At 37.6% G+C, this 22,557-nt stretch overlaps 2 protein-coding genes and 1 long non-coding RNA gene across 4 annotated transcripts in view; 2 read left to right on the forward strand and 1 right to left on the reverse strand.

Annotated features, from left to right (window-relative positions):
* PGBD5 (piggyBac transposable element derived 5) overlaps positions 1-12,199 on the forward strand; it is a 97,280-nt gene extending 85,081 nt beyond the window's left edge. Inside the window, exon 8 of the mRNA XM_042875674.1 lies at positions 12,148-12,199. The gene's annotated coding sequence lies outside the window, so the exon portion shown is untranslated. The remainder of the gene's footprint in view (positions 1-12,147) is intronic.
* The window catches only part of GALNT2 (polypeptide N-acetylgalactosaminyltransferase 2), a 93,579-nt gene continuing 72,094 nt past the window's right edge, over positions 1,073-22,557 (reverse strand). Inside the window, exons 9-16 of the mRNA XM_042875649.1 lie at positions 19,623-19,710; positions 18,388-18,491; positions 12,304-12,430; positions 9,166-9,258; positions 8,906-8,989; positions 6,977-7,103; positions 2,871-2,990; positions 1,073-1,569 (exon numbers count right to left, since the gene is read on the reverse strand). Coding sequence (XP_042731583.1) covers positions 1,414-1,569; positions 2,871-2,990; positions 6,977-7,103; positions 8,906-8,989; positions 9,166-9,258; positions 12,304-12,430; positions 18,388-18,491; positions 19,623-19,710 — 899 coding nt within the window. The 3' untranslated portion in view covers positions 1,073-1,413. The remainder of the gene's footprint in view (positions 1,570-2,870; positions 2,991-6,976; positions 7,104-8,905; positions 8,990-9,165; positions 9,259-12,303; positions 12,431-18,387; positions 18,492-19,622; positions 19,711-22,557) is intronic.
* Positions 14,853-22,557, forward strand: part of LOC122182418 — a 33,362-nt gene continuing 25,657 nt past the window's right edge. For both annotated transcript variants that reach the window (XR_006179796.1, XR_006179794.1), the window contains exons 1-2: positions 14,853-14,963; positions 15,062-15,153. This is a non-coding gene — a long non-coding RNA (uncharacterized LOC122182418). The remainder of the gene's footprint in view (positions 14,964-15,061; positions 15,154-22,557) is intronic.

Here is a 22,557-nt window from a genome sequence, read left to right on the forward strand (position 1 = left end):
ACATAAGAAAGTACAGGTCAAAGTTGATTTAACTTTGACAGTATTATTTTAATATAAAAATGACATCAGCTGAGTTGTCGCTGAAAAACACACAGGCTCAATGGTGAAAAACACCACATAGGATCTGCTGGTATCCAGACTGATTCCCAGAGCCAAACCTGAATCCACCCAAAAGCCCCATATAATGAAACAAACAACAACAACAAAAAAAAACAAAAACAAGAAAGTTACCCAGTAGCAGGCCTATAAATTAAGTAAGTGCAATTCAGAGATATTACCTAACTGCTCATCCTTGCAAATTAAAATTCAGACCTCATGCTGCCAACAGTGACGTTCCCTTCCACCTTATTCTCAGAACTCAAGAGGGGAGTTTGAGACAAGGAAATTTTTGTTATGATGAGGGCCCAGAATAAAATTGTGCTGAACCCACATGGCTGCATCTGTGCAAGATTTGCACCACTCGTACAATTTTGTAATGAAGAGAAGTATTTCAGGACATAATATTACAGAAATCATCAACACAAATATCAAGTACAAGATTAACGATATCCAGAGCACGTGTAATGAATTCCCAAGCTGGAATAAACAATCCGAGCAATCATCTGTGCAGACGCATTGGCTTATTCTGCTGTTTTCTTTCTCCTCCTGAGTTTCATGATCTCCAGTGAGGGAGAAGCTTCAAAACGTAGATCCAGTTTGCAAAGCAAAGCATCCAGTGTTAGCACGGACATCCTACTCAGCAGCACAAAATCTGCACCTTTGTTAACATCCACTCTTCTAGCATTTTGATCCAATTTCTGGTTATACATACGCCAATGACTTTGTTGATAATTATAGGGTGATGAAAATCAATATAAATCATTGGGAGCTGGCAATATATATATTTTATATATTTATATTTAGAGTCCATCATAGAAAAGTTCATATTCAAATTACCAAGTACACACAAGAAAAAAAAACGTTCAAAATGACACTTCTGTTTTTGGAAACAACAAACAAACAATGCATTTCTATGTAAATGGAGATTTCAAATGACCTTCTCCTGGTAATTTTTCCCACCCTCCCTCCCAGACCCTGTTCCCCACAGGCGTTTTTCAAGATCCTTTTTCTATCGTACATCAGTTGTTCCTAGAGTTAGTTATCTGCTGTGCAAGTATGTAACTGAAGACAGAAAGGAACTGTTAAAGTCTTCACACCAAGAAGGAGCCGTGCTGAGGCCACGTTCAGTGAAATCTTTGCAGTGCTCCAAGTCCACCTGTTCCCTGGTGTCCGCTTCAGCACTCTCCTACTTTCAGATAAAGATGGAATACTGAGGTATATAAGTTCCGTGGAAAGTTTTAAGAAATACATCAGTAATTCAATCAAAACTTTGCCCGATGTCTATGAGTTGAAACAGCATTTTGCTTGTAAGTTCTACTGCTGCAGATTAAGTGTGAATTTCCACTGTTGTGATAAAGAAGGACTGCAGATCTCAACAGTGAGACCACCATTTTTGGCATTTCGGCTGTCTAGACAGAGGTTGCTGCCAACGTGCCTCAGTTTAGAGTTGCTTTCAATTTGTTCCCATTTCTGAAAGAGAGAATAAAGTTGTAAAAAAATCAGGAAAAAAATTCATTCTGTATCCCATCAATTGAAATTTTCATGTGCTTTCCTGGCTTGTGCTTAGGAGAGATGTGAATACTGCAATAATGCAGTTTAGACAATCCTTGATTAAGGGTATGTGTACACTATAGAAAGCCTTGTCAAAGCAACTGTTCTTTCAGCTAGTGCACTGCACAAGATACAGAATACACCAAATCATTTTCTTCTACTTCAGCATTTCTCAAATATGCTGTCACACCATATTTGACTTTCCAAAGCCTTTAGTTTGAGGAAGAAAGTAAGTTACAAAACCCATCCGTAGTATCACTACTACTACTACAGTTCAGAACATAAAGAAGAAGTACAGTCACCAAAGACAAGCCTGGAGAAATCTATAAATCAGTCAGATGTCTTTCAGTTATAAAGATGTCAACTGGTTAGTCTGTGCAGTCAGAAGCACTATTGCCCAAGGTGATGCCAAGGACAGAGTAAATACAAACTGTAAGATGTTAAAAGATTCTGTTGTATTTTCTTTGAATTTATGCCTTCAAGCCTTATCAAGAAAATATTGCCTCCTTGGTTTCTTTATCTGAAAAGTGGCAAAAGTATTTTTTTCTTCTTCAAGACATCATTTCTGTTTGCAAATATTGAAATACAGAAACAAAGAAGGTAACAGAAAATCAGAACTGATGACTTAGCAGAAACAGAACTGTTACATGACAACTGACAACAACAAAAAGGCAATATGAGTCTGCAAATGTGATTTTCCAGAGGCATGGGAAATAGATGAAGTAGCACTGCTGCATGAATAAGGAGCCTATCTAGCAACAGAGTCTAGCACTGTTATAAACAGGTCACGGCTGAAAGAGGAAAGGAAAGCTAACCCCACCCTCCTGAGACAGACTACGTTATCTTCAAGCTTCACTGAAGGCCTTTCAAATATACATCATGAAACACATATTTTATTTCAGAAAATGGACGGGACAGTTGAAGACTGTCACACAACAGAGATGCTGGGTGAAACCTTTATATAAGGCCAATTTTGAGATAACAGCTCTATACGTTATCATAAGATTGTCACTGGTTTATAAAAAGGAAGGATCAATATACAAAATTATTCCTGCTGCTCTGCAGGATGTCATGTATCCAAATTTTATGTATGCGAAGAATGATGCAGAGAAAGAGTAGAATCCTTAGAACAGAATACAGACACAAATGCGTGTTCTTGCACTCTCATTCACAACCCTTGTTTTCTCACTTTTCAGAGAGTATACTCAGGACATACTGACCTGTCTGCTGTCATTTTCCCTGCAGCCCTGAAGTTTTATTAGTGAACCAGGTGCTCTGTCCACAACAGTAAGGCACAAATCCATGTGTTTCACTGACTTGTCCTTTGTTAAGGCCCATTCCTAGAAAAAGGAAGTAAAATTTATGAACGGTATGCAAAATCATTTATACTAAGTTATACACAAGGTGCACCTGCTATCTCTGCATCCATAGCACAGGTTAAACTCCTGTCAATGGCTCAGTAAGTGCATTAGAACAATTTATTATTGCCCACAGAGAAGGAGATGAGAAAAACTGTACTTTTGAAACACAGTACTTTCATCTACTCCAATGGTCTCAAATCTACGCTGGGCTGGGCTAGCTGACTAACTGCTCCCTCTACTGGCTTCACGGAGGTACAACAGGAAGTCACAGGTTCTCAAGTAGGGTCAGCTTCTAAAGCAAATATCTAACTAGCTACATTTTCTATGTATCTAGCAATAGCTGTATAGATTTTATATAGCTTTCACATTAAATATATGAAAAAAACCAAGCTTGGTCTGCAGTATCACTGGTCACCCTATCCACACACTAGGTAACGCACATGTGTTGTGAGGGAAAACAGTTCCTAATGGTAGAGCTCACCAGAAAGCAGAACACAAGGCAGCTAAGCTCAGAGGTAATGGGAGAATGAGACTTCGGACCCAAAGTGTGATGTACAAAAGAATTTCCTTTAAATGCATATTGGCAAGCAGTTTCTTAAATGATGGGCAAAGAAAAGTTGTTCTGTATGCACCAATGCCCAGCTGGTTTTACCTCAGTGTCCTCCTACACAGGACCTGATCTTGCCCTGATGTTCACACACTGCATGCTTCTCACCCTGAAGTCTGATCTCCAGGACCCAGATTGGTCTCCCTGTCTCATTATCCTCTGAGGAAGGAACTTGATCTCCTGACTTGCTGGAGCCACACTAACTGTCTAATTCTCCCTCATTGCTACTTAAAAAGGAAAAATCAACTTCACTCCAGTGAGTTCAGAGGGTCGTGTAACACAAAAACCTAGATATACTAGCTCACGTCTGGCTATATTTAGTGTTATTTTGTAAGCAGTGAGTGTTTCAGAAAGAAATTAGATGCCTAGTCCCATCCCATTTTTCAACTTACTTTCTAATACTGTAACTGATGTTCAGCTTGCATGATCACTTAAACCCAGTAGATTTAACAGTGATTAAATTTCTTTGAGAACAGATGCTCAGGAAACAACCAGAACTTCTCTCCAATGTTATTACCAGTAATCGCCATCATACAGGAAGCAAGCCCAGCAACACATCATTAGATGGACACCATATTATGCAACCACAACTGACTATGCAGAACAAAAAGGAAGGAGAACTTTGCATGTCTCTTTTCTTGGCTCCCAAAACACAAAGCTAAAAGCTTTTCCTTTCACTCTCAATACATCTTTTTTTTTTCTTTTTCTTTTTTTTTTTTTCTTTTTTTTTTTTTTTTTCCCACTACATTCAGACTGGATACTAGGAAAAGGTTCTGCACCAGAAGGCAGTGGGCATAGAACAGGCTGCCCAGGGCACTGGGCACGGCTCCAAGCACTGGAGTTCAAGGAGCAATTGGACACCACTCTCAGATACAGGATTTGGATTTGGGGTGGTGCTCTGTGGAGCCAGAAACTAGGCTCCAGGGTCCCAGAGGACCCCTTTCAACTCAGGATATTCTATTCTGTTTTAATCTCAGATGCCTTCTTGTTCCAACCATTTTGTCCAAGGCTAAGTAGCATCATTGATAGCCACTTTTAACAACTTAAGGAAGTAAGCAAGTATTTTTAGAGCTCATCAGCAAACACAAGTGCCAATGAAACAGATGATTTATACTCAGTAATGACATTTGAAAATACTGTCAGTGTAGTGGTTAAAATTCAAGTTCAAGAATCCTGCAGCAAAAGGAAGTCAAAGCCTTGAAGATACTGATTTTTACATCTTTACCCTTCCATCAGAAGACCAGAAGAGGCCCAGACAAACCAGCAACCACACAGGAACTTAGCTCATCTAAAAGCAAAAGCTACAGCTTCACAGATGTCTCCAAGTTCTGCAGCTGGAGACATCTATATGATGGCCCTTCATAGTGTAAAACAGAACGTACAGGTGCTCCCTCCTAGCAATCAGGATCTGCGATTTGCTATAGTGCTAAAGTTTAAGCAAGTAGCACTACAGAAGAACAGGAAAAAAATGCAAATAGTGCATGTAATGTGCTATGGACGCAGGCTGGAAATAGGTCACGTGTGTGACAACTGGAAAACCAGGACATCTAAAAAAAAACCTGTCTCATAAATCAGAAATAGAACACTACTAACCTTAAACTTTCCCCTTACACATGAGTGCATTTGGCTTTGTCTTAAGCTCCTTATTATGACCCTAAAGATTCGCACAGACTTGTCAAAACAATATATCAGGATTTCTTCACCCATTTTGAAGTGTAATTCTACCTTTTGGACCACTGAATTGTAACAGTCTGCTTCAGGAAAACAAACCCATTTAAACTGAAGTTTTGCTTTTTAAGCTGTGTAAGCATAAGCCAGAGTACACTCTCCATATGGTAGAACAAGGTTTCTGCAGCCTGCAGTAGTTGAGTACTCACAGTCTAACCCTCCACTCCCAACCCTAAACCCTAATCTCAGTAAGAATAGTTGCAAAACACATAGGACAAAGTTGAAGATTCTGCTTTGCTCCCCCAGCCTTCTCCCATGCTAAGATCACTCCCATTCATTCCTTGAATCCAATATGGAACTCAGTGTGGATGTAAAAAGCCACTGTTGACCAGCTCCGTCTCCTAACGTGTCTGAAATTCCATCACAGAGAGAACATACATTTGTTTTTCAAGGTCAACTTCACAGATGAAACTACACTGAAAACTGAAAAGAGGGATCAGATTTGGAAGAGGGAAGGACTGAAAGAAGCATGTACGTATCTATAGAGAACATACAGGATAACCAGAAACTATCAAAACTTCTGCACAGAGGCAATTCTTTGACACAGTTATCCTTTCTTCTCAAAAAACAAAACAAAACAAAAAAACCCCTGTGCTGTTCTGAAGATGGTGTGCATTTTCATAAAGATAACAGAAAACGCCTCCCCAAGTATATTCCCTTTAATGATACTTTAATGATACTTAACTTTAATGATACGAATAAGACAGATCTACAATAGCAATTCAAATCAACATTATACACTGCCTGAAATAACTTCTGTTAGGCTTTATCTGATAATAGGGTTTTCCTCTTCTAATTTAAATCAGAGCATAAAATTCTGATACAATCACTCTTTCAATAGTAGATCTGCAATTGGTCAGGCTTCTGATCTAGCACATGCATTTGATTATTAGTTTTAAATTTATTTGAATTTATAATCACATTGGTTCTGAAAAGTTTAGTGACCATACAAAATAGTGAGTACATAAGCACATACTTTGTTAATAATGATGAAGTCATGACTGCATAATTAGATTCTTTACAATAATGTTCCCATCTACAGATGTGACATATTTGCAAGTAAAAGTAGGCTCAGATAAATTTTGTTGAAACACTCCCTTTACTGGGAGAAAATAGGAAATGAAGTTTAGAAGCCTGTCTTTTCTGGAAGAGCTAAACATGGATCTGAGACAGATTTTTTACATGCCGCTACTACAAACTAGAAATTACTAATACAGCATTATAGTAAAGCACTCCTCTGATTTTGCTGACCTTAGGCCATATGCTTAACAATCCATATCTTTTCTTAAGAAAACTTCCTTCAAAAATCAAACATACCACTTAATGGATTAAAGCTTTTTATGAAAGCCTAAAACTCCTGGGAAAGATTCCTGGCCTCCAGCATAAAAATAAATATTAATAGACAAAAAGGAAGGGGAAAACCTGACCGTATTGAATGAACCTCTCTGCTCAGATTCTAACCCTGAAAGTGCAAAACGACATTTGAGGGAGAACTTTTTACAACAGACTGCCTAAATAACTGATTTGTTCATTTCAGATCACTGACACACAGTACATGGTTGAGTTAGTTTTAATTTATTTTTAAATCCTACGACCACATATTTTGGAAAAAAATGAATAGCATACAGACCTGGTTTCCTCCGGCATTATGACATTCGTAAACTCCAACAACACCATCTGCAAAATGGCCCAAAGTATCAAGGCAATTGGTACCCTGCTGCAAAGCCCCAAAAGCTATATCTTGATGATCAGGTACCCTAAAATAAAACCAGAAATATCTCCCTCAATTAGTCTATCTTTGATATTTCTTTTGCCTCCTCATCAAGTATTTTGAAGATGAGAGGTTTAAGATGAGTGATGACTACTATTTGGAAATTCCAAACATCTTTTGAAGACAGAAGCCAAATTTCTGATCAAACTCAAACCTGCAAGCACAGGACAAAAATAGAAAACAAGGATGAACATACAAACTCGGCATAATGACCAAATTAAAGGTGACATCATTATCATTTAACGTCGCTCATATCTTCACGCTATCAGTTCAGATTTACCACACTTATTTCCAGACAAGCCATCAGAAACATTCTACTTTTGTCCCAAATTGATCTTTACTGAAGTGTTATAAGTTGGGGTTGAAGGGAAAAAAAAAAGAAAAAAAAAAAGTGTTTTACTCATACTTATTTTTAAACAGTCGCATATAAAGTAGAATTCATATAGTCTGGAAGTACATAGGCAAACACATTCAGAGCACCCTTGTGGGGCATAGAGACCATAAGCTCATATTAAAGAGAAAAGCAAGGACATACAAACTCTTTTAAAAACTTCAGACTATGATAAGAATATAATAATTCAACTCAGCCAAGTGAGCACAAGGGAGGTGACACAGAATAAGATAACATTACACACCAGTAATGCTTATTGTAGCACATTTTCCAAGAAAAATTGCAAGCCATATTTCTTCTGACAAATTAAACACAAATAAATATCCTCTGGCACTGTAAGAGAAATAAAGAATAACTTTCCTCCTCAGCATTATCCTGGTTCATGAGACTATTTAACATGTGCGGCTTTGTATGAAGTACACGAAGGCTGTAACAGTTTATGCTCTTGCACTCCAAGCCTGTATTCTAGTAGTAACAATCCAACTTCAGTGACACAAAGTGTCCTCAGCAATAACTATCCTAGAAATCACAGAGACAGTATCCTGTGCAACCAACAGTATGTTGACAGAAGACACAGTAGTTTACAGAGTCTAATACCAAAGCAGCAGTGTTGGAACTGGATAATCTTTAGTGTCCCTTCTAACTCAAGACACTGTGATTTTGTGACCCAGTAGACATACTTATCAGTAGACACATTGCTGAACAAAAATCTTTTCATTCAAGAAGTGCTAAAAATTTTTTTTTGAGGATTTTTCATTGGTTAGTATGCATTCTACAGCAGAAATTATTCCTTTGTATCATGTATTATATTAATGCTGTAAGCACTGATTCATTTTGCAAAAAGTATTAGTTATGTTACCCATAATTTCAGTTTGCTTTTTCCTCTATACATGCATAAAGGTTAGCTATTGGCCACTGACAGAGCAAGAGGTAATGAAACATGTGACTTAGCTTCTTAGAGCAGTGCATTTACCAATGCTTAAAAAACTTGCATGACTTTCTTATCTGCTAGCTTCTGTTATTTCTGCTGTACTGAGATTCAGCTTTCTCACTCAGCTAATCATGTGCTTCAGTGAAGGCAAAACTTTAAAAGGGAAGACAACAGGAAAGAGAACAATGTACCGTCAAGCAAAAAGCCCATGTAGGAGACAGGCTACAGAGGAGTTTAGGGCTTTGGATGCTGTTCTCTGAAATACTGCAGCTACAGCTGCAATTCTATGTAAGTGGAAAAGAAGATTACTTCGACAAAATTGATTTTTAGGAATAGAACAAACAATACTGAAAGCAAATAAGGCCACAATTATATTTTACTTCCAAGGAAGGAGAAAGAGAAACCAGTGATTTGAGTAGAAGACAAGTCAAAACCCCACACCATCTCAGAGTCAGATGAAACTCACCGTAACTCAGGATAAACATTTTCAAGATACCACTTAAAGGGTTTGCAGCTAAGTCTTTTTCTGAGTTCCATTCGGCTTTGAATACTAGAAAGGGAAAAAGAAGAATGAGGTCTGGATGCTGTGTTTGTATGAATTAATGACTGTATACAAACCCCAAGTTTCTCAGTAGATCTATATCTTAAGGACATAAATGCCATCACTACTTACACCTCAGAAGCCACTGTTTTTTGAAGGAGGAAAAAGAAGTAATTGTAACTTACTTTCCATAAGGTACATTCCTGGCTGAAGGCACTGCTGCGTAATAGAAATTCTTGTACTCATCCATCCAGACTTCCGCTGCCCTGCGTGTATTTCTAGGGACAATCATATGAAAAAAAGGTTATATTTTCCCCCAACTGCAATTAAACCATGTCATTTATTCTTGATTTGATTTTAATCCTTCTTAGTACTACATCATCAGCTGCCTCAAGCCAGGCAGAAGATTTCCTATTAAAGTCCCAAGTAACAGAAAATCATTAGAAAATCACAACTGAAATCAATACATTTAGAAAAAATGCCTTTTCCACAATTTGCTGCTTCACATTTTCATCTGGAATTTAATACGCCCTGGAATTCTTTCTGTAATCTTCAGGGAATGTTGTTGGTTTTGTTTGTTTTAATACAATTTGATAGACCAAATTCAGTGAGTCTTCACCTGAATAAGCAAGCTAATTGGAAACACAAAATTTCAACAATTTGAAATATTTAACAGTGTATATTGCCTTGCTGAAAACAGATACGCTAACTTCAGCAACACATTTTCAGTCTGCATCTTACTATAACCAGCGTAGCATTCAACATTCCAAGACATAAGCTGTTCTGACAATCAAAGCTATGTACTAAACAAGTCTACTAAAACAGAGGAGACAGTACTTAGAAATTTTTTTTTATTATTTGAAAATTCAGAGATTAATTACTGCAGTAAATGTAAAGGGAAAAAAGCTAACCTGGATTATTTACCTCAAATCAAATGGCTAACTAAAATGTCTATATTTTTGTAACGGTGTGTTTACAGCTCCCTTTGGACTGTGAGATTGTAAGGTGTTTCTTTCCCCCTCTCCTGGCTTCCATGTAAAACTCATCTACTTCTATTGTTTGTAGTTTCATTGAATTACTTCCCTTGCAACTGTCATGCTCTGAAGCTTATTTTACATTTGGCAGTAAGTTCTATCTTAAGCAGCCAGAGTAAATGCAGTCAGCCAACAACTTATTGGTATGATTCTTTCCAAATTAGAAGGCAGAAGTAGCCAGGACAATTTCAGTTCTTGCAAATTGCTAAGAGCGGAGGAGGTGGGGAAAGGGGAAAGAGGAAAAAAAATAAAAAAAATAAAAACAAACAACAACAACAACAAACAACACAAGGCAGACTTCGATCATTTGTTGTTTGAGGACCAATATTTTCCTTACAAAGATCCCTTTTTTATGTGTGTGTGTGTGTGTGTGTGTGTGTGTAAGCAAAAACCCATTCAATCCAGATCAGACTGTTTCAGTTCAAATTCACTTGTAGTCTGTCAGGTTTTAATGACTGTCACTCAGCCGCTCGGCAGTCAGGTTGGCTATCTATTCAGAGGCCAAATGGATTTTGGTGGTGGGAGAGGTACTAATTGGTTTGCCAGAGTTTAACAACTCAAAAGGCAATTCCAAGGCCAGTATGCATCTGTGTATCACACTTTTACACAACCAAAAATTAAGAATTCAGACACAGTGCAGTATGGATATAGAAACCATATATATGCTGAGAACTGCTCAAATTTGTATGACTCCAAAGCAGTCAGAGTACTGAGAAACACAGTGTAGGGAACACTCAGCACCTAGATTAAACCACAGATAATGAAACTTAGCATCATGCCATCAGAGATAGTTTTGCACATACCAGACTAGGGTCTGTAAGGTTTATTAACTCAGATGAAGTTGTGTATTAAAGCAGCTGGCCCCCAAGCAGTAAAGCATATATATGTGCAAAAGCAAACCTGATCTAATACATTCTGCTAGAAGCAAGCAGCATCTGCCCCCGCACAACATCCACGATGTCATCCCTTTTCTCCTCTTGTACCACACGACTCCCAGCCTCTCATCCAGGATCAATTTGTTTTGGCTGCCCAAAGGCAGTGCATACTGGCTAGTCAGCTAAAAATAGGAAGCTTACCCAGAGCACTCCAGAACAAATTACATACAGTCAAGGGACGGATGATTGCATAAGCTAATGAGTCCCAACTGCACAAGCAGTGATTCCATACACCAAGTTTTTTTGGCACCATGGCTCCACACATTTGATAATGTCTGCACCATGAAGGTATTCCATTACCTTAGGTTTCACATTCTCTCATTGCTAAAAATACTTTTTTTTTTAAAGGGAATTTTGTTATATTAGCTTGACACACAAGGCAGCTGACTGGGGAAGAAACAACCTTCAACTAAAAAGCAAGGTTGACAAGTTGCTGTAAAGTGATAGATAAGTTTTCTAGGTCAATTCAAAAATAATTCCAATGAAACAAAGAACTTTAATGGCATTTCGGAATTTGAGACAGCTGGACAGTCAAGGATAATGGCAATAAACCACTTGCAGAGAAAGCCAGACCTGGACAGGAATGCAAGTGCCCAAGATTAAAGATCACAGACTTTACTTGTCCTCATAATTCAAGTCCAGGTAGTATTTCTTTTAAAAGTCATTTCGAACACAAATAACAGAAAAACAAAATGCATCAAAAATAATCTGTCATGGTAGCTGTCAGGAAACATGAGTGATTAAATCACAGCGATGATCTGACTTAATAGCAACAAAATCCAAAAGTTGTCATCCCAATATAAACGCAGAATCTTCAACCACTGTAAATGACACATTTATGATGCATGCTCTGATCTTGCATATGCAAAGCCAGCCCCTTTCTTGCTTTTCAGATGAGTTATGTGTAAGTACCTATCTAATAGCACAAGTGTGCAACAGACATTAGTCAACAGACTAACAATAGAAAAGATCCAGAGAATGCCAGAATTAGCCTACACGATCACCTGTACATCTCATACTCATTCTGTAATAACAAACAGCAAATAAAGCAAATTCCTAACCTACTGTATTCTGGGTCATAGAGAACGACAGTATCGTTCCTAAAAAATGAAGATGTATGGGACTGTTCTGAAAATAAAGGTTTCTTCAAAACCAAATAAACAAATTTCTCAAAATTGGCTATTTCCTTTTTTTCCAGATTAATCTCTAATGGAGATATTTTGCCTTACGCATATTCTCCTGTCATCAGCTTCTTCTAATGAAAAGGTCCCTAAAATTAAATTACTGCCACCTGCTGATCATTTGAAGAAATTCAAAACATCACTATTTAGCTGAAGATCATCTTAAGAGTTACCTTGCAAATACAGTACCACTCCCACCAGGAAATGTATACGGATGTTGCTTGCGGAATACGTGACCCACTCTGCTGCAAGGGATGATTTCTAGGCTCCCACCACATTGCCAAACTCGGAACGAGATCTCTGCAATAAAAACATAAAAGACCAACATCACAAAACACATCACAAAATACTGTAATTTCCTACAGTTGTTTTTAAACAAAGAAACCGGTAATTGCTGAGAAGATCAATAGGATGGATTTCTGAGAAAATCTAGGATAAAACCAAGGCATATTCTTGTTTATTATCATCCAAACTCAGAAGAAATAATTGTATTAACTTGGAAGCAAAACTGCATGCCTTCTCTCCTCTGAGCAGTATTCTCCAAACTCAGAAATGATGCTGAAATTTGCCAGAATAAGTTAGGTTTATGTGTTCTATTGCTGTGCTTTATCTAAATGGTAAATAACAGTAGATTCATTTAGCATAAATTAATTATCTAATCTATAATTTTAAAAATCAGCTAAAGATTAAATAGAATGTCAAGCAAATTCAATGCACAATAAAACAACAGATTCGAGCTGCTGGCTCAAAGTACTGGCAGTAAAAGGAGTTATGCCAAGCCAATCTTGATTTGAAGATAGAGTAGCAACTTATATAAACCAAAAGCTATGGTCACTACTTTTGTAAATCAAGCAAGCAAACTAACTATGGTAGTAAAGACAAGGTCTAGAAACATATTGCATATTTCTCATCTTAGACCTCTAACAGCAGAAATCACCTAGTACTGACAGAGAACTTGTCTTCATTCATTTGAAGCAAGCACAAGGGTGCTTGCAATAGCAGTGTTTCAACTTCGATATTTTTCCCCCTTTTAGTCTAGTAGCTGCAGCAGGTTACCATCTCCTACCCTTAGTCTATTCATCATCATTCAGTATCTTTTCACAGATTTAAAAAAAAAAAAAACAACACAAAAAGCAAAGTCACATTCCTCTTTCAAAACTAAGTGCTACTCTTCCTCCAGAAGCCCTCCTCTCACACATATAAATCAAAAGTTTTATTTCAAATAAACCTCATCATTTCAAAACCCAAAGTAGGAAAACCTGAAGGTTAGCAAGCATGTCCTCTCAATTATAGAATCCTTAGAGTTGGAAGGGACTTCTAAAGGCCATCCAGTCCAACTCCCCAGCAACGAACCGGGACATGCACAGCTACATCAGGTTGCCTAAGGTCTGATCCAGCCTTATCTTGAAAGTCTCCAGGGACAGCGCATCCACCACATCTCTAGGCAACCTGTTCCAGTGCCTCACTGTAAAAGACTTTTTCTGTACACCCAACCAAAATCTGCCCTCCTTAAGCTTGAAACCATTTCCTCTTGTTCTGTTACCACGGACCCTTCTTTCTTGTAGCTCCCTTCTGACTGGTCTGACCAGAGGAAAAATAAGTGCTGTCATTTCAAACTAAGGCAATGCAAGTTAACTGCTTTTCGTCTGAATCTTTGCTTTTTACAGGAATTCTTTCTAATTTTACCTCAGAAAAAATTTCTGTTCAATCAAGGCCAGTTAGTCATATTCATGAAGACTAGATAATCAACACAGTCCAATCTGCAGACAGTCAGTCTTCCAAAAAATATTAATGACAAAAACATTATCTCTGGCAGTAACTTATGGCCTTGATTTTATAGTTAAATTAACATGGGAGGATAGGCAAATGACTTTAAGAAGCAACTGAACATGGCATTCTCACCACACATTTTTCACAGCACTGACTTTATTCTTATCTCTTATTTTGTGCTAAGAAAAGCAAAAATTGGGAATCACAATAAATGACTGTTCAGTGTTTCTATTAAGCTAGCAAAAAAAAGTGCTTTCCTGTAGTGCTTTTATTAAAATGATGAATATTTTTATTCATTTTTAATTTATTATTATTAATTATTATAATTTATTATTATTAATTTATTAAAACGCTTCATCCAAAACATCAATACTATGTTCATTAATGATCTGGATGATGGGGTAGAATGCATCCTCAAATGTGCAGATGACATGAAACTGGAGTGAGTGTCTGATTCAGAGGGACCTTGACAGGCTGGAAAGGTATGCTGACAAGAATCTCACGAAGTTCAAGAAGGACAAGTGCAGAGTCCTGTGCCTGGGCAGGAGCAACCCCAAGTACCAGTATGTGCTGGGAGCCACTCAGATGGAAAGCAGCTCTGCAGAAAAGGACATGGGGTTCTGGTATCAAGTTGAATACAAGGCAGGGGCATGCCCTCGCTCCTAGCAAGGCTAATTGGTATTCTGGGCTTCCTTAGGCAAACTATCACCACCAGTTCTATATTCAAGACTGGTTATACTGCATCTGGAATATTGTGAAGAGTTCTGGGCCAGCCAGTAGAAGAGAGACATGGATGAACCTGCAAAAATCTAATGTAGGGATGAAGGGACTGAAGCATCTCTATTATGAGGAAAGCCTGCAAGAGCTGGCACCATTCAGTTCGGAGAAAAGAAAGCTCACGTGGGTTCTTATCATTGTCTATAAATATCTGAACGGAGCCTGCAAAGAGAATACAGCCATGCTCTTTTCAGAGGCGCTCTGTGCCAAGACAGGAAGCAGCAGGCATGAACTGGAACACAAGAGATTCCAGCTAAACTTCAGGAAGAATTTCTTCACCATACAGGTAGCTGAGCACTGGAATAGGTTGCCCAGAGAGGTCTACGAGAAATATCCCTCCTTGAATTTCTTCAGACATTGATTGGACATGATTCCCTGCAACAGGTGGCCCTGCTTGAACAGTGTGGGTTGGACCAGATCACCTCCAGAAGCCCCTATCAAACTCAAACATTCTGCTATTCCGTGATCTACTGAATGTACGTAAGTGCTGAAAAACTATTCCAGAAGTAATTTAGAAATATCTTGCATACCAACTACTTCTATTATTCATAGCTTCCTCTACTCTGTACTTTAAGTTAATGCTTTGTTATTTGATTAGTTCTCCCTTCACAAATGCCCAGGCCTGTACACCTACATATATACTTTCAGACACCTTAGGCTCTGAAGAATATCAAAAAGATGAAAAATAGCTGTGGGAAGTACAGCAAAAGGGCCTGCAAATTGGGAGGGGTAGACTAATACTTACATCACTGTGGCTTCTAAAGTCTGCATGAATTTTAAGTTAAAAGGAACATAAAGCAATTAAAATGTAAGATGTTAGGCTTTTCTTGTTTTCTTCTTAGGATGCTATTTTTCATCATACTCATTGGGAAAATAAATTCTACTATTTTAACAGTTTCAGAAGACACAATTTTTTTTTTTTTTAAAGGCGCAAATAGTATGTCGTGCACTTCCTTTGGAGCACCTCCCCTATGAAGACAGGCTGAGGAAGCTGGGCTTGTTCAGCCTGAAGAAAAGAAGGCTGCGGGGTGACCTCAGTGCAGCCTTTCAGTACCTAAAGGGAGCCTACAGAGGGGAGACAATCAACTCTTTGAAAGGGTTGATATGTGTAGGATGAGGGGAAATGGTTTTAAGTTGAGGGAGGGGAGATTTAGGTTGCATGTCAGGCAGAAGTTCTTTACAGAGAGAGTGATGAGGTGCTGGAACAGGCTGCCCAGAGAGGTTGTGGATGCCCCGTCCTTGGAGGTGTTCAAGGCCAGACTGGATGCGGCCCTGGGCAGCCTGGTTTAGCATTAAATGTGGAGGTTGGTGGCCCTGCATGTGGCAGGGGGGTTGGAGATTTGTGATCCTTGAGGTCCCTTCCAACCCTGGCCATTCTGTGATCCTGTGATAAGATTACCTTCAATACTGCTCTTGCAGCATATTACCAATTTAGAAGGTGAAGTCTTACTTGCTTTCTGATTTCAGCAAAACTAGAAAGAAAAAGCTAGGTTTTCAAATTTAATCCAAACCTTTTAATGATCTATCCATTTCTTTAGTATACCTGATCTCCCTATGCTTATCAAAAAAGCACTGCAAAAGCTCTCAGGATTAGAGTCTATGAATTTGAGAAGACTGGACAAACCTTGATCCATGTTTTATACAGCAAACAGTGGCAACAGTGTGAAAATACACCATATCTTCACAGCATGAACAGTCATTTAGCTAATATATTATTTAGATTAGATTTATTTAGATTTAGACTAGGCAAAATACTGCAAGCTCATACACCTATTACATGAGTATAGTTGAACCTATACTACTGTGAAGAAAATCTCACATCTGCCCTGTAAACGCTTGCAAGAAAATGCAAATTTAAATGAAGTATAAATATGTTTAGAAGTATTTTACGACTCCATCTAGCAGATTATTTGCACGTAACATCAACTGACTGAGAGGTACGCCTGAGAATAAAGAGGCTGTACAAATATGCATATTGAACTGCACATCACAGATTTCCACTATCTGGTGCATGTCATCTATTGGTAATTAAATCAAAGGCCATACAATTTTTATTCATTTTCAGTTAACCTGGCAGCTATGAACAAATAATTAGCTGTCTGCTCTGATAGGCCTTGCATTTTCAGGGAGCAGAGAAGATGCACCCCAAAGGCTCCATCTCCCCTCCCTCCTACTGCGGAGAAGAGAAAACTGAAAGCAAAAGAAGAAACAAAGATTTTTGCATGCCAACTTTTCACCTTGAGAAATGAGCTGTTGCTTGTGCCCTTTATTACTACAAAATCCTCAATTATCAAAGCATACAAGCAGTTGCTAAGTTTTCAGAAAAAAAAATCTGAGTGACTCAAGTGCATGCCTACAGCTAATCAGATATTTAAGTGCTCCAGTGTCAGAAGAGGTTCTCAGAGGATAAAAGCATTGCTGTAGTAAGTTTATTCAATGACTTTCCAGAACATTTTAAAAAATGAAAAACAACGATGATGTTCAAATTAATACAGTTCAGCCACATGCAGCCAAATAGTGAGGAGAATAAAATGTAACAGAGAAAGTAATTGTTCATAATACATAAGAGTGAGCACTGTACAGAAAAGTCAGAGGAGATGGTAAGGATGTTTTTTCCAGCTTATGTAAGTTCCAGCTTATTCCAGTTCCTTATGTGAGTGTTAAGCAAGTGGTTACAGTGTCTCAGTATTTAGAGGTGTACTGGATAAAACAGACATTTTCTTGTAGGCCACATACGCCTCATGCAGGTATTTCAGTAGCTAAAACACTCATGAGTTTTTACAAGTTCAAGGTATTTCAGTTTCACAGCTAGAACAGCAGTAGAGGCATTTTAATCCTCAGAATTGGTCCTAAACACACTATTTAGAATGTCTGAGATGATCCCTACCTTGAAAAACTAAATTAATGACACCTGTATAACTCATAAACAATTAGAGTTCTGCTCCACTCAAAGATTTCTTTAACTATAAATGCACTTGTCTTAGCTGAGGGATAATACTGTAAAGCAGAGAGCCAAATGCCAAATCTAACCATAAGGTGAAAATAATGGCTAAAGTGCAAGTTCTTGGTCCCTCCTCCTTCCTCCTCAAATCCCACTCAAACATCTGAATTCCAATAAAAATGCCTTCCCAAGCATAATTATCTTGTTGAGCTAAAATAGGGATATAAAATAAAAAGCCTAAGTTTAAAAGCCTAAGTTTAAAAGATCAATGATAAAAAGATCATTTTTTGGTCAGCTGTTTTGATCAATTGCTTAAAGTGTGTGTAAGAACATTAAACTCATGAACTCTCGTGCTCTGATTTTTGTCATTAAATTTCACCAGCATTTTAAAACTTGCCTTAAATTGTCAGCATTTAAACACCGTATTTTAATCAATAACATTATAGGGGGATATGGCTTTCAAACAAGGTATCATTTTTGAAAAGAACTTCCTATCTGCATCCTTAGTTCATTTCATTTTACCTGCCAACGTATTTAACTGCACAGTAAGCAAATAGTTCTGCTTTCTCATACATAGTATAAAATTGCTACCATGTTTTAATTCTTACACTGAAACCTTCTGGATTTTCCCAATAATGCACCTGAAGTTTTGACTGCTCTTTAATCTTCTTTGCATGAAACCACGAAGATCATGAAACCATGACAGTAAAAGCAAAGCTGAAACTTGCTTTTCTGTGAAAACTGATCTGAAAGTACATTATGCACTTACCTAAGTTTTCTCCACCCCAAACATCCATCATCATGTCATACTTCCCCAGTTCTTCAAAATAGGATTTGTCCATCACAAATAACCCACCAGCTATCATGGGTGTCCTAAACAGACAAGAAAAATTAAATCAAATACTTACAGAACCATGAACTGGGAGGTAATTGATTTGCATCTCAAGGTTAATATCTCCTTGAAAAAAGCTGCAATGTTTTCGAAGGCGACTAAGTTTACATCCATCATGTCAAAGCTTGTCTGCACAACATCATGCAACATTTCTATGGCATGTACAGCATTATAACTACCACTGCCTCAGAAGCTGAATTTCCAAAACTCCACTTGGTTCCCAAGTCCCTTATTTAAAAAATGGGAACTCGTGCCAGCAGTAAAACATTAAAGTTTTGTTGCTGTATTTTTAGCTGTCAAAACACATAAAACATCAATTTTTAAAATAAACATGACTTTTTTTTTTTTCCTTTAAGGTTAAATAATCTACAGGGGAACTGTTGGGTGGGGTTTTTTTTGCTTTTTTTTTTTTGTATGCTTTTTTTAAACACTATTTGTGAGAGCATCATAAGGATGCACAAACATGAATGAAGTTACCATATTCTTGAAAGCTAGCTAAGGTTCATTTCTAGACTGAAAAAACAAGTTTTAGTTCTGTTTAGTCACAAGCTACTTGGTCCCGGATCCATTTCTGTTTTAAATATGTCAAGTCTAACTGTAAATATACAGTTGCTACACTTCAATGCATGTCATTTACAGTAAAATATAAAATGCTACAGATAGGAAAAAAAAAACTAAATGAAATTCCCTTAAGCAAAAACAGAAAGGATGCAAGTTCTGTACTACTTTGCTTATTATAAACTCTAATCTTGAAAAACGGGGACTGTCTGCACTAATTGTCTCCATTTGAATTGAATTTTCCGAACTGGTAATATCACTTTTCATTTCTGAGATGGTGACATGCACAAAAGTAAGTCTCATACTCCTGAGTTAAAAAACAGAACAGTATTCGTGGTAAACTTTGCTTCAAGCTATGCTCTCATCATGTCCTACAGCAATATTACACTCTGCCTGTTTTATTATGCATTTAAATCAGATAAACCAACCAATGCTAATCTATTTGTACTGAAGATCTCTGATGGGAACAGAGTCCCGTGAAGATGAATCAATACATTTTTTTAATTAAAAAAAAGCATTATCTATCAAATGGAGAATCAGTGATATAGACATACTTTATGGGAGCAACTGGGTTTCCTTGCCGTGCTCTTCTTTGCTCTGGTGTCATGTAATCCCATTTGAATACCAGGTTCCAGTCAAAGCCTTTAAGAAGAAAACAGAGTAGGATGTTAAGACTGTGGTCATTATTCATGTTGTAGTAATGTAATATCAAACAAAATCACTGGGAAGGAAATTTAAACTTGCACAATCTTCTTGGTAGAAAACAAATGAGGAGGAGCTCGAAAGAAAAGAAGTTGAACAGGAGAATAAAAAAAGTAATCTAAATAATATTGATTTTTCTTGTTGACGTTTATTACACAAGGTAAGAAACCCAGTAGTAGATGAGAAAGCATAAGTCACAAATACATGAAATAATGGATTCATGTGTAAGTCACACTGAACATCATGCGAAGATCTTCATCCCTTTACAATTGCCCTTAACAGTTCTTATTGTACTGTTGCATATCAGCTGTTATGATCATGCTTAGGCTTACAGAAACTTTATACAGCACTCACTGCTCTTCTCTATCAGCATTGGTTCTCTATCACAAAGGTTACAGCAGGTTATGTAGCTCTCACTTCCCATTAACATCCATACAACTGCATCCTTTCCTACTGCATGCTTCTACATGCATCATTTTTGAAATTCAGATCAGTGCTATAGAGACAAAAAGCTTAATCATCTTCTGCACACGTATATATGTGTGACTGCATGCACACAGGAGATTGGTTCTTTTGTGAGCTAAGTACAGAAGCACAAAGATCACCAGAAAAGGGAAGGCCGAAGAGTCACAGCAGCTTTCTACCTGACATTTTGAACAGCCTTCCTTTAGCCACCAATACAAAAAAAAAAAACCAACACAGCAGGTGCAAGATAAACTTCCTACTAGGAAACACTAACTGGTTTTGAGCTATGTTACGCCTTTAGGTATGAACCTCTATGGAAAAAGCTCCATGAGCTGTACAGTGATCTCCCAGTGCGCCTAGCAAACCAGCCTTACAAAGACTGAGGACTGCCAAAAGCATTTAGATCCTATGAGGTCATGTAATAAATGATTTCCAGATTTCTGTTGCGCAGATGTCAATAGTTTTCTTTCTTCAGTATGAAGATAAAGCAATTATTTTCTGGGGAAAGTAGGAAAAAAAATTAAGCTAAACAGGCAACAGACTGTTTGTCTGGATCTGTAAATGTGCATGGTACGGATTGATGTGGAGAACTAAAATGAAAATTGCTTAGTTTTCAACTCCCAAGATATGTCTATCTCACAGAAGCTACCCTGAACACTTTTTGCAACATGCATGGCAACTCTACAGATTTAAGGTGTAAAACTGTACAGTGTTACACTGTAAAAAATGAAAGATCATCTAAATACTCCTAAAACTCCAAGTTTCAAAGCATTAAAATGGCTACAACTGATAGCAGTGCAAAGCCTCCACGATGAGAATTAAAACTAACTCCAATATTTCCCTGCAGTTAAAAAATAAATTTCATTTCATCATACATCCCCAGCAAAATTACTTGCATCTGGGAAGAACTGAAAAACTCTACTGTTCCCCAGCACAAGTGGTAGAGATAGAGTTACGTACACCATAGTGAACACAAGGGGTCTCTTTTGGAACACAGCACTGCATTGCAAACTCGAAACAAGTGTATAAATTGTCTACTCATAAAAAACTGTTCTTCTGTCTCCATTTTCACTGAGGCTGGGAAAAAGCACTCAAAGAAATAGTATCAGTAACTTTGTAAAAGGAATATTTTTAAACACAAGTGCGTATACAGTATGAAATTCTATCACGTGTAAACTTCATAATAGGCATAACCTAAGTTATTAGAACTCTGTTAACTACAATTTAGTCCAGTAATTAAAATGCTACTCAGGGTGTAAATAGTTTTGTAAGCCTTCTTCCTTCCAAAAAAAAAAAAAAAAAAGTAATATGAAGTGCACGGATTTAATAGTGGCCAGCCATGGGAATTATTTCAGTTCTGTCCACTTTTAAGTCTGTAGCATTTGCTAGATTGCTTGTCTTGGGTGATTCAGTCTTGCAAAACAGAGCAGGCACAAATGCTGTCCCAGCTGTCTCAACTCTCCATGTTTAAGCCACGCAGACACTATATCTAAGGTTGAAAGCATGGTTTGATTTCCATGTTTAGACTTGGCCTCAATGAAAGTGTCCTGTGATGCCAAATGCTGGAGTGCCCCTAACGTGCTAATCTGTCCTTTGGGATCTGAATGCGAATATATTATTCACATTTGAACATACCACCAAATAGCATTCAGACATAGCTATGTGAAAAATTTCTATTGTTAAAAGGCAGCTTCTCACTTCACAGCCCAGAAGTACAGAGGCTCAATGCGCTTTAAAGAACCTATTGTGTATAAGAGAAAACGAGCACTAAAAGGAGAAAAAAAATGGGAAATATAGTTCATAGACAAAGCATGAAAAGCAGCAACAAGTAGAATGATCGCTCAATCCTCTCCCAGTTCAGTTGGAAAGAATTAAAGAGCATGAACCCCACAGGAACCAATCTAAGGTTTCAATGAAAACTCCTCCTCCCACTGCAGACAACAATAAGAGCTACATAATGGTATAGAGATTTCCATAGTTGCTGCATAATGAATAGATTGGGCAAAAGCCTTAAGGTTTTAATAAAGCTAGCACACAGATAATAGCATAGTATTATAAATTAGCATACTGTGAATATATCCATGGCAGACATCTTTTCAGAACGCTAATTAAAAGGATACAGAAACTTTTACCTCAAGATCATGACTGGAACTTGAAGCACATGCAGCATTATGCAAATATTACTTTAGTTTACTGGAACAAACACTTGGTGGCCAGTTATGGACTAGGATTTCACATACAGAAGGAGCTTAAAACTGCTTTCTACTACCTCACTTGAGAGAGCCCATTCAAAATAAGCTGAAAAACTGTGGAAACAGTACC

This window comes from Lagopus leucura, unplaced genomic scaffold, assembly GCF_019238085.1.
Source record: "Lagopus leucura isolate 7727_CA_CO unplaced genomic scaffold, USGS_WTPT01 Super-Scaffold_73, whole genome shotgun sequence".
NCBI classification, from domain to species: Eukaryota; Metazoa; Chordata; class Aves; order Galliformes; family Phasianidae; genus Lagopus; species Lagopus leucura.